The 12,553-nt window shown below is 37.3% G+C and overlaps 1 protein-coding gene across 1 annotated transcript in view; it reads right to left on the bottom strand.

The window, feature by feature from the left end:
* SLIT2 (slit guidance ligand 2) overlaps window positions 1-12,553 on the bottom strand; it is a 454,506-nt gene that overhangs the window by 54,970 nt on the left and 386,983 nt on the right. The window contains exons 20-24 of the mRNA XM_014937040.1: window positions 7,345-7,419; window positions 4,110-4,253; window positions 2,632-2,775; window positions 1,322-1,488; window positions 407-539 (exon numbers count right to left, since the gene is read on the bottom strand). Of these exons, the coding sequence (XP_014792526.1) occupies window positions 407-539; window positions 1,322-1,488; window positions 2,632-2,775; window positions 4,110-4,253; window positions 7,345-7,419 (663 nt within the window). The remainder of the gene's footprint in view (window positions 1-406; window positions 540-1,321; window positions 1,489-2,631; window positions 2,776-4,109; window positions 4,254-7,344; window positions 7,420-12,553) is intronic.

The following is a 12,553-nucleotide window of genomic DNA, read 5'->3' as shown; positions in this document are numbered from 1 at the left end:
AAAACCAAGACTTTCTATTACAATCAGTCTTTTTGAAATATCACAAACCCATGGTCATTACGAAAATATGCAAACACATTAATAGATTGTTTGCTTTTTGCTTTTTCATGTAACTGAACTTTTTCATTCATTCCGAAACAGTGACCACTGATTAATCGGATTCACTCTTTCCCATATTTTAACCCATTGTTACATGACATCCATGTTCAGTTATATGATGGTTCAGTGTTGGAGGTATAAATTCTGAGAGTGATTACAATTTTATATACATATATTTTTAAAGCTTTCCAGTAATTTCAAATATCTCCTGAATCCAATTCTTCATTTTCTCCTCCCCTCATTCTTGAACCTGACAACATACATCTGACATTGATGTTCATAAAAGGGACAAAAACGTGCCACTTACAGTTCAGTTACGTCTTTTGGGATGCCTTTAGGCAAAGCTTTTAGGCCTTTGTTGCTGCAGCGAACTACCGTGTCTAGACAAGTACATTCTGCAGGGCAGCGGGACAGCGGAGAGCAGCTATTGTCATCGTTTCCTGGTTAATAAAAACAAGCAGATGCTAAGCTTGCTATGCAACCATCACTTCAGTACTAGCAATAATATCCCACCTGGAACTTCTATAAGCAAACGTGATATTCCTACATTCTAATCTCTCTAGGTAGGGAAAACATTAATTGATCTCTGGAAACCATCGCTCCAAGAATTTACATTTCAAGTGACACTTTATTTAGTACAAAGCTGTTTTACTAGGTAAAAATGCTATTATATGGAAAAAAAAAAAAGATCACTAAAGAAAGAGCAAAACTTAAAATGAAAGATAATAAAGAAAAATCTGTTGATTTTCAAAAGTAACAAATCACTAAAAATAAACAAAATTTCCTTAAAGAAAAGGCACAGCCTTGAAATTGATAAAGTAATAATGCAATAAATGGAAGCATGTGTGAGAGAGATGCAAGACAGCAGTCATTTCTTTTTATTAAGCGTTGAGGAAGTCACAAACTAAGCAAAATGGCATGGTATTTGATCAAATAACCTGAAATAGTGCTTAATTCAAGCATCAGCATCTGAACTACAACATTTGAACAGTTCATTTAATTTTTATATTATCTCTAAATTATGATTTACACTACTGAGCATAGACAAGAAAAACTTTTGAAAGCATATATACAATAGCCATGTGCTTGTTGATCATCCAAAAATGGGTGGAAGATGGAAGGAAGATGAAGTTACTTAAAGCAAACCACTTTGGGATCTATGGGAATCATGGAACCATATGTATGAAAGCTGAAATTATAAAAAGTTCAAATATTTTCTTACCATCATCGCATGTAAAATCCTGAATTGCCACATCCTGGATGGGAATCTCTTTGAGGAAGTAGGGTTTTTGGCAGCGAGGGTTCCCCGTCACGATGCGTTTCTTCCTTAGCCAGTCCCCGAGCCACGCGAGATGGCAGTTGCAGTTGAAAGGATTGGCCAAGAGGTTTCTGAGAACCGCAGGAAAGTTACTTCAGATGACACCATTTTTTCATCCTAAGCATTCTATTTCTATTTTCAAAAAGCTAAGCTTAAATATCGTTCTTCAAACAATACTATGTACAAACCATAGGTGAAAGCTGTAATTTAGGCTCTGTGTGGTGAATCTTGATATAACTCGTTTAGAAATAATTTAAAACTGTCAAAGACCTGACTTGTTGTCAAGCCACTCTATACTGATAATGCAATAATTTCATATAGAGATGAAGGCTGATTACATTACATTATTAGCTTTAACCTGACAACAGCTATTCCATTAATTTGTCATCTCAAGATTTCCATCTTTTATTTGCTCCAGAGAATAAGTTTCCTATCTGAAGTGACAGCTAAGTTGATTACATGCCAGTTATAAAAATGAATTTACTTCTAGGACTCTCACTACTTTTGGCATTTCCTTACTTCAGCACAAACCTATCGACAACTCCATTATTTATAAACATGTCATCCTTAATATGCACAAATTAGTCACTTGGTGCAAAGTGTCACTTTTTATGTAAAAAGGGGATTAAGTATTTTCCTGAATGATGCTACCTACAAAAAGCATTTCTTCAGTAAACTGAACAGCAGCTTCACTCACTGTTTTCCCTCCCCTTAAATTATATCACATTTAAATAAAAAAGGGATGTTTATTTTTGTAGAAAATGAGACTAAAGCTTTATTATAAAACATGTATGAATTAAGATCCTCAGTAGGTGAGGCAATTTAAGATACTAATCGGATGGCACAGGGCAGAAAGACAGATTTGAACACAGTGATTCCACCAGTGGCGACAGGCGATGCCCACCCAAAAGATGGGTTTCTACCCTGGCTCAGATTAGTGGGTTTCTGTGAGGCAGGACGAGCAGGATGGTTTTCCTGCCTTCTCAGGCACTTCTGGAAACCAGAATGCTGCATCAAAGGGCACCATGAAAGCATACTCTTCATGTGTCCAAGACGGGCCAGAAAACAAGCTTTCTCAAAAATCCCTCTACAAACTCTTTTTCCCCTTAAGTTTACCTCATGCTGTGAAATTATACAGTAAACCATTAACAGAAACAGGCCCCAAAACGTTAGAGGTTTAAATTTGGGTAAGGTAAAACATGAACATGACTTACAAGGTAGAGAGCGAATGCAGCGTATCGAAGGAGCCGGGTGCCACGGTGGTGATCTGGTTGTCGTAGAGGGAGAGGAGGCGGACTGAGCTCAGGCCCGTGAAGCTGTCGTTTCCCACACAACTCACACGGTTGCTCCTCAACATCCTGAGAAAGGAAGGAAGGAAGGGTCGGCATTTCTTAGCTCAGCCCCAGCATTGGCCAGAGCTGAAGGGGTGGCCTGAGAAAGGAAGTAAGGAAGGATCCACATTTCTTAGCTCAGCCCCAGCATTGGCCGGAGCTGAAGGGGTGGCCTGAGCAAGGGCCAAGAGGGACCTTGGGCCCCTCTCCCACAACGTAACTCCACAAGGATAGCAACATAACTCCACAGGGACTGCAGCGCGATGACCCCTGTGCCACCCGTCCCCCCTCTTCATGTTTCCAAGCCTAATGTTATTTCCATGGAGCAGAGGTTGTACCAGCTGACTTCATTTTGAGGCCTCTTCGACCAGATATTTCTTAGGATAAATTCTAGAAACGACTTCGACTACGTTTTCAAGCATTTAAATTAAATAAAATCCAGCTACCCTGACTCCTCCTCTGCATGACTGTAAGATTTAGTAAAATTTTCAGACTACTAATCAAGAAACATCTATTCTACAATCTGTCATATATCTGTAAATCATACGAGCTTTGAAGTTTGCCATTTTCCTACCTGTCCGTCAACAGACGAATATATTTTTCCCCACACTCTTGTCTAAGAATAGCTGCTTCTAAGAGTTTTAGCAGCTTTAAATGCTAAAGTTATAAATTATAGGCCTGATTTATTAAAAATACTTAATGTCTATGGACACCTAAAGCCCCAAAGACCATTTAATCTTCGCTCTGCTTTGCTGATCAGAAGGACAGGGCCTCTGAAGAAGGCCAAGAAGCTGTGGATTATATAAACATCTTTTTTTTTGAGTGGAAAGAGCTAAACTGCCCTCATGGAAAGAATGAAATGAGTTCAAGCTATAGTGCTTTTACTCCTCCCTTCACTGTTGAAATGACATTAAAATTACTTAGGAGAGAATAATTTCCCACATTTCAATATCCACCGGAATAATTTTTTCCTTTAGCAAAATTCCCAGTAATGGTTGAGCTGCACTGAATCAGACTCCATTACGTAAAATGTGTAATTCCCATGCAAAATTGTGTTACTTTAAAGCAGATGATTATTCCCATTGCCATTGCTGCAGTTGGATGTTTATCCATTCTCATCCCCTTCGATGTTTAAGAGGATTCACAATTTCTGTAGTCAAGTAACCACAAGAATTTCAACTACATTATATCCATAATTAATAATTAATGAATTCATATAATGTATGATAAACTTTTTGTAAAATAGGAACAAAAACTAAGATATGCTTGAATAAGCCATAGCTAATCCTCCAAAAGTAAAAGTTTTAGAGAGAGTATTACTTCAAAAAAATACCTGGCAGAAAGGATATAATTAGACTTACAGTGTTTTGAGACTTTCTAGTCCTTTGAACATTTTGTGTCGAACACTTTCCAAGCGGTTGCTAGTGAGCAGTAGTTCGTTCACACCAGAGGCTCCATCAAACGCTCCTTCTTCGATATCAGTAATCTTGTTATTGCTCAGGTTTCTATTACACACGAACAGAGGCAGAGAAAAGCATTTTCTTTTTTAAATACCCTAAATTGACTGTTAAATGTTGCAGACTGCATAGATTTCAAGACACTGAGTTATTGTGCAAAAGCAACAAATTTATTGTTCGAATTAATAAAAGCAAAATTCAATGCCCTGCTAATAAAGAAGTAAAGATTTTTAAAAGAATCATTGGAAGATGTTTTTAAACAATGGCGATTACCCAGTCCATGCTGCTGCCACATAAGAACATCTTTTCATAGTTTTGAATCTTGTGAGTGACTTTATATTTTTGTCACATGTCCCATCTTTGTAGCGTTATTAGATGAATTAATAACAAAGTGATACTCTATGAGTACCAAGCACAACTAACCACTCTAATTTCTTTATTTCGTCTTGGTAGACACAAATATGAGAAAACAGTATAAACAGCACCATATGTAAATGAAATGTGTGAATGTAAACAGCAAATGAAATGTTACTCGATGATGACATTAGTTAAAAAGGAGGGTTTATAAGCAAGAGAGTTCATTTATCTGCAATTCACATGCAAAGCAGATTAAAATGTGGGAAAATGACCTAAAATACTGCCAAAATATTTAGTGTTTATAATTTTTAGTTGAAATATGGAAATCACATCCCTAACGGGTATTATCTGTACTATATATACAAAAGCATAACGTTAAACAACAGACATTTTCTTAAAGATTTTTCATGTTATTCTTGCTTCCTTGTGTTTCCTTTTTTTCATATAACTATTTATACATATTACAGGAGTACATTATCTACATGCTAAACAGTGTTATAATACACCAGTGATTTTTAAAAAGCTCTTAGAAATGCTCTGAGACAAGGTAAAATGAAGTGAAGCTAAAATTTTCCTATTTGATGGGATTAATGGCATTGGGAAGAAATTCAAACACTATTTGATGCAACTTCTAGGACAGCATTTTAATTGTTCAAATGAAGATACTATTTATCAGAACAAAAATTCACACACTTGCCAGAGTGATCTGGTGCCATTATCCAAGACACAGAAAACAAAGAGCTGCAGCTTAATCTTGAGTGCTGACTACTCATCTCTAGCCTAGCTGTAATTTAACATACACCTTGCCTGTGATGAAGGATACAATCATCACTTTCATTTAATTTCACAGTGGAGCTGTTCCATCTCCTGTAAGGTGCTGCACAAGACTGGAAGCAAGAAACTCATTATTTCTCACCACAGCTGGCTTATCTGTGTCAATCCCTTATTCTCCTAAAAGCTTATTTGTTCCTGGTGTAACATGGATATCACTTCATCCACTTCACAGGGATATTTTAAGGATTAATGTTGCATAGCTAATCAATGATGCAGTGCATACACATGCTTTATTACTGATGAACCATCAAATCAATTAAACATTTAGGTCCCTATTTTTCAATGTCATCTGTGCAGAAAGACCTTTGCACCTATTTGAACATCCAGAAGAAATATGAGCCCCACAAAAATATAGAATTCACTCGTATCGGTGTCTGTAACATCACTACCTCACTGCCTTCCAGTCATGCTTAACCAGTCACTGCATTATTCTCTAAATTGAAGAATGTTGTTACAACTGATAACTATATTAGGAAGTCACGGAGTGGTATTATTCAAAATGTTAACTTTTCATTAACATTTTCTCAATTTTGTTCCTCCTCAATTATCCAGGTTTCAAAGCTCTTGGGAGTTCCAGCAGACAGCTGCACTGAGGCTGATTAATATTCTTCCTTTTCTCTCTTTCGTCTTGACCAGCTCCTCAACTAAAAAGCAGCAAACTAGCTTTAGATGACACGAAATGTTTACTATGCTACCTTTATAGCCTGAAAATATGTAATTACTAATAGGATATTCTCTTTTCCTCATTTTTCTTAAATATGAAGAACTGGTGTATGTGTGTGCATGTGTGGGTGCATGTGTATGTATACCACATCAAGTACTTCATTTATTTTAAAGGCACTTTGTAGCCGTGAAAAGTGCTCATCTGAGATTCTTCAGGAATGAAGAAAATTCAGTATCTACTGTGCAGCACCAGAACACTGCTATGCCAGACTTTCCTACATTCTTTTTTTAAGTATCTTAGCCCAATCCAAAATGGCAAGGTGTACTCAAGTGCATAGGTCAAAAGCAAAGTTAGGTTTGGTGGGTTTTTTTTCAATCTTTGGTCTACTAACTAAAAAAAAAATCAGTAATAAGTATTTAACTATTTGTGATCATGACAGCTGCCAGCAAGGATCTGAACAACGCTAACAATAGTTTAAATAATAACTATTGTTAGCCTTATTAAGTCATACTATTGCTCCCCTTGAGATTTTGGTCATTAGCAATGCAGACTGAACTTTTACAAATGGTAGTGACTTGGTGACCACATTCAAAAAGCAGCGTATCATTTTCATTGGTCTATTTTTACTTGCATTTTTCTTCACCTACTATTTATGTTTGGATTTAATCCTGAAAAGACTGAGCACAGAGTCACTAAGTCTAACTAAACGATGTACCTAAACTAAAGAAAAGCTTTTCATAGATTTATTTTAATAACATCTGCAACTGGTAAGATTATAAACTCCTCTTAGGACGTGAACTGTGAACATGGGCTTACATGGATGAGCTATCAAGCCATTTTTTTCTCAGTCATTTAATTTTGATATTCCCCTCGTCTAATGACAGTTTAATGAAGCACAGAATCAAAGGCATGTCTTGAATGTGCTGAAAGAGGCAAAATTGCCTGGTTAGGGAGTAGTACAGGAAGTTACAAAGATTACTGGAACCTTTTTTGAGCAGCTTATACTGCAAGCTCCCTGCTGTGGCTGCAGAACAGACCAGCTGTTGGACACTGCGGTGAAGGTGCCGGAGCTACACACCATGTGAAGTTGTTACTGGACATGCCTGATCCCATAGAGAAGAGCTGCCAACTCTGATCTACCACAGTGATTCATTTAAACCCATTCTTGATTTTTTGCTTAGAATATGCTGAATCTTTTATAGGTAAGAACAAAGAAAGGTGGAGAAACACAGCAAGGAGCTAAGATACTATCTGAATAGACAAGGTCAATGAAGTTGCACTTACATTTTACGCAACTGAGGAAGTTTCTTAAAGATTCCAGTAGCTTCCAGGACTGAAAATTCATTGTTATTTAGTCGCCTACAAGAAATTACATCAATTTCAGAAAAAAAATATTCGGACACTGGTACAGAATGTTCCACATTAAGAAAGCTTTTAAGACTGGTTTAACCGAGTAGTTGGTATTCAACTGGTAGCTGAAGAACTCCATATATACTGACATTTGTAATTCGGGCAATTCCTGCGAATGAACAATCTCATTAGTTAAACCTAGGCATACATAAGACATACAGAATCAAAACCAGATCACAAAATATAATACAAGTATTGAGAAATATATGAAGATGTTTTTAATTTTTCCTTTAAGGGAACAAAAACAAAAATGTAACTAAGGAAGGTTTCCATGGCGACTTATAAATAAAAATCTTTAAGAAGTACATATAAACCACTGAAGATTAGTTTACTGTTCTTTAAAGGATATCAGGTGGGGTCTGCCAGACATCTGGAGGTGCTCACAGAACACTATTTACAGGAATGAAATAATTGCTTTATGCTCAGTGCTTCTTTTGAATAGTGACTGAAACACACAGCATAGACCTTCCCAAGAATTTAAAAACACTTATCTGACCATGGTTTATCTTCAGACCACTACACCTAACACACATATATTGCTTAAGGAAGCATTAAATGCTGCTTTGCAACACTACAAGAAGGTATACAATGACCAATAAATACTGGCTGATACTGATATTTCCTGTCCAGGTACCAAGGCTCTTCCATCACAGTGTTCCTTTAGCAGCTGCTAGGTTAGGGGATTTTCTATATTTCAAAAAGTATCTCCACTGACCCAGTATTCCCTATTTCTTCTCTTGAAAACGGAAATTATAAGTCTTAGATGCTTTATATGTTTTAATGGAGTCATCATATTAAGGAAGGGAGTCTGTCCAGCTTTTATTTAGAGATCTTAAACAGGAAGGAAAAAAGATGACTGACAAGATCACCGTGAAATGAAATTAGGCATAATTCTAAACCCAGAATGCTTTTCAGAATTGCCTTATTGCAAGAAAAGATTAAAAAAACCCCTAGAAAATAAAAGAAAGCTGCTCATTCATCATTTCTTCCTGCTCATTCTCAATGATAGCCAGAAGGGAAATTAAGGTTGTAAATCTGAAGGTATGGCTGTACAATAGTCTCAGCATGGAACCAAACTGAGAGAAGGCAGGAAGAGTTTTCTGGATATACACGGAACATTTGTATACCACACTGAAGTACAAGAAACATGAAATTCAAAAGATGTTACCACCTCTGAAAATCAGCTGGATGACTTTTTAGTGGGACCATATCAAATGAGTTTTTGCACAGTGTCAATTAACAGTTACATCATCATTGTGAAGAGTCTTTTATCCCCTGTCCATCAATAACAGAAGCACCAAGCATTCTATACATGCTGATATTTTCAAAAACTTTTCAAGTGCTATATCATCTAGTAGAATGACTTGTTTGTGAAAACACTTGAGTCTAATAATTCTGCCTTCTTGTGCTCTACTGAAAACATTTCTAAGCACACTGAAACAATCTGTTCCTGTCTTCTCCACAACAATATTTTACATATTAAATATGATTTACTTTGTCTCTCCCTCAAGATTCCATCACACAAATGTATTCTATCTTTTTATTTTTTCCTCTGAAGTCTTCATTTCTACATGATTCTTGTTCTCCTTGAATTTTTTTCCATGTGATCCAGAGCCCCCTTGAAAAGCCCCCTTGAAAATACCAGCTGGTATTTTACTGGTTTTATGTACAGTAAAATAATTATTTCATATAACTTACTTACTACACTCCAGTATATACATCCCAAAATGAAATTTGCAGCAGTGCCCAATGACACTCCTTTATCTTTAAGACATACGATAACACCACCACAGCCTTTTCTCTTGAACTACTTACTGGTTATTCCTCAATATCGTATTTGTGGTGCTAATTAGTCTTACCAAATGTCATATGTAGAATTTGAATTTTTATTTTATTTAAACTAGTCTTAGTCTACTATCAATATCACAGAAAAAATTTAAGAATTTTCCATGTGTCTTGAAGATTTTCAGTGTTTGAGAAGTTTCTCTGTACTTCTCTATGATAGAAAAGATACATATGGGTTGAATCACTGTATCACAATTTGGTTAAAACTGTAGCACAAATCTTTTCTTCTCTCTAACTGTGTGTATATGGTGATATCACAATCACTGAAAGTAGATCCACAAATAAAGGGACATCAAGAGTTACAAATTATGGGTTTGTGGTCAGAGGAGTAACCACGTGGATCACATGGCGTTACTATGGCTGGAGATTGTGGCTTTAGATCTGGATTTGTTAAATACTTACAGAATCATAGAATAGTTTGGGTTGGAAGGGACCTTTAAAGGTCATCTAGTCCAACCCCCCTGCAATGAGCAGGGACATCTTCAACTAGATCAGGTTGCTCAGAGCCCCGTCCAACCTGACCTTGAATTTTTTTCATTCTATTATCATGGTAAGTGACACCACACACAGAGGAATCAAAAATACTACAGATGACTGGAAAATTAGCAGGTGCAGTGATATCTTCCTTCTGCATCTTACTACCATGATTTTCTGAGCCCAGTGCTCTTTAGGGGTAAAGGCAATAATGATAGTTGTTTCCTCTAAATCACCAGATCATTAAAAAGATCTTAAAAATATTTGTATTTGTTGTTTTTTTTCAAGGAAAAGTACTGAGATGTCATTCTCAAAACAAAAATGTAAACAAAGAAGCATTTGATGATGATGTCCAAATATTCTGTTCTCTCTTTCATTTGATGCTTTTTCCTGTTTTATTAACACAATGGGCAAGATATTTGCATGTTTTGGTAGAATAGCTGAACCTTCCTGGGATAGCTGCTCTTCTCACATATGCCAGTAAATGTTGTGAACTGGAAATCACAGAGGGGGTCTAAGACTAGGCTAGGAAGTCCTAGGAGGAGCAACAAAGGCAGTGTATCAAAGACCAGTAATAACAGGAGGAAACAAGAGAAAGTGATGGAACTCTTGCATCAGTGAGGCAATACCAGAAGAGCACATCAGCTAAAGCACTTGGATTTTTAGAGGAAGCAAAAAAAAAAAAACCACAGATGTAACTTCTCTATCCCCTCTGTCCCCCTTGTTATTACATCAGAAGACTTAAAGAACAATCTCTACAGCTTATCAAGAAGGAGGTTGAACTGTAACTTTGTTACAGTTTAAAACCATTTTACTTTGATAAAGAGCAGGATAGAAAAGGGCTCTTTAGCAGCAAAAAATATAAAAGAAGCAGTGATGGAAACTGAAGAGAAGCAGATTCCATCTGGAAAGAAAAGTCCCCTTTTTAAAAGATTTTAACAGAAGTGAAGGGAGATGATTAACTACTGTAACACTGTTAGGAAAATGGTGGATTTTAAATCCACTGATACCTTCAAACAAGACTGGATGTTTCCTGAAAGAAGTTCTGTAACCAAACATGAATTATGTTTTAGTCAAACACAATTTTTTTGTTGACTGAATTTTGAGAGTTTAGGATACACAGCAGATGAGGCTTGATGATTTAATTGTTTCTTCTGAATCATAATTACAGGAGGAAAACACTTGACAGTTTATCTTCCACATGTAAATAAATGAACACGAAAATCAACAATTAAAATACTAAATTAAGATTATTATTTCTTCAGAGCTGAAAGAATTAAACATGAATCCTGCTAAGAATCAAGACAATGTAGGCCTGTCACTTCAACACCTCCATTTCTCATCTCTTGGTTTAGTAACTATGATTTTTACAACTATTACTGTATGATCTCCTCCTACACTTTAACCTGCCACCCATTTCATCCGCTTTTATTCTTCAAGCAATTTTATCTCAAAATATGATATCATAACATTATACGTATTTGATGAGTATTGATGCCATTCCCTCTCATTCTGTCACTAATTACCTGTGAGAAGAGACCAGCACCAACGTCTCTACAGTGCAAGTAGTTGTACAGAGTGATGAGGTCTCCCCTCAGCCTCCTCTTCTTCATACTAAACAGTCCCAGCTCCTTCAACCGCTCCTCATAAGATTGATACTCCAGGCCCTTCACCAGCTTCGTTGCCCTCCTCTGCACCCGCTCCAGTACCTCGATATCTCTCTTGTATTGAGGTGCCCAGGACTGGACACAATACTCAAGGTGTCGCCTCTCCGGTGCTGAGTACAGGGGACAATCACCTTCCTACTTCTGGTGGTCACACTATTTCTAATACAAGCCAGGATGCCATTGGGTTTCTTGGCCACCTGGGCACACTGCTGGCTCGTATTCAGCCGCTTGTCAACTAGACCCCCCAGGTCTTTCTCTGCCAGGCAACTTTCCAGCCACACTTCCCCAAGCCTGTAGTGGCACATGGGGTTATCGTGGCCCAAGTGCAGGACCTGGCACTTGGCCTTGTTGAAGCTCATACCATTAACGTTGGCCCAATGATCCAATCTATCTAAGTCTCTCTGTAGAGCTTCCCTATCCTCATGTGAAACAACACTCCTGCTTAACTTGGTGTCATCTGCGAATTTACTGATGATACACCCTATGTCCTTATCAAGATCGTCAATAAAGATGTTAAACAGAAATAGTCCCAACACTGAGCCCTGAGGCACACCACTTGTGACCGGCCGCCAGTACTTCCATTTCAGATTCCTTTTCCTGTCCAGATAGTCCAAATCCTTGAGCATGGTCTCATTATTTGATACATTCACTCCTATGCCAATAGCAGACTGCTTTTCTTTTAAGAGACATGCCATACTGTTGCTCGTCTTACCCCTGGGAGTCACAACTTGATCACAACACTCCTCTCTCCATGTCTCTGCCCCTACCTTGCTTTTTATGCTAAATCTCCCAGGAAAACCAGTTATTTCCCCCCTCGCCTTTACTCTGCCAAAGATGGCCACTTTCATCTCCTGCCTTTCCGCTGATCATTCAAGCATTTCTGCTTTCCCTTTCATACAATGCTTTGCGCATGGAAAAACCTTGTAAAGCTGTCTTAATTTTATCTTTCAATTCCTCCTTGAAGACCACTTCAGCTGTAATGCCTACAAATCATTCCCATATGGCACTTATTAAGCAAGTAATAATCTGTGACTTCTTTTCTGTTCATTATATGATTATCTCATCTTCTTAACCCAACTCTGTCTTGTTTGTCTGCT

This window comes from Calidris pugnax, unplaced genomic scaffold (genome assembly GCF_001431845.1).
Source record: "Calidris pugnax isolate Ruff unplaced genomic scaffold, ASM143184v1 scaffold49, whole genome shotgun sequence".
NCBI classification, from domain to species: domain Eukaryota; kingdom Metazoa; phylum Chordata; class Aves; order Charadriiformes; family Scolopacidae; genus Calidris; species Calidris pugnax.
Note: the sequence above shows the minus strand (reverse complement) of the source record. Positions and strands in the feature narration are given on the sequence as shown.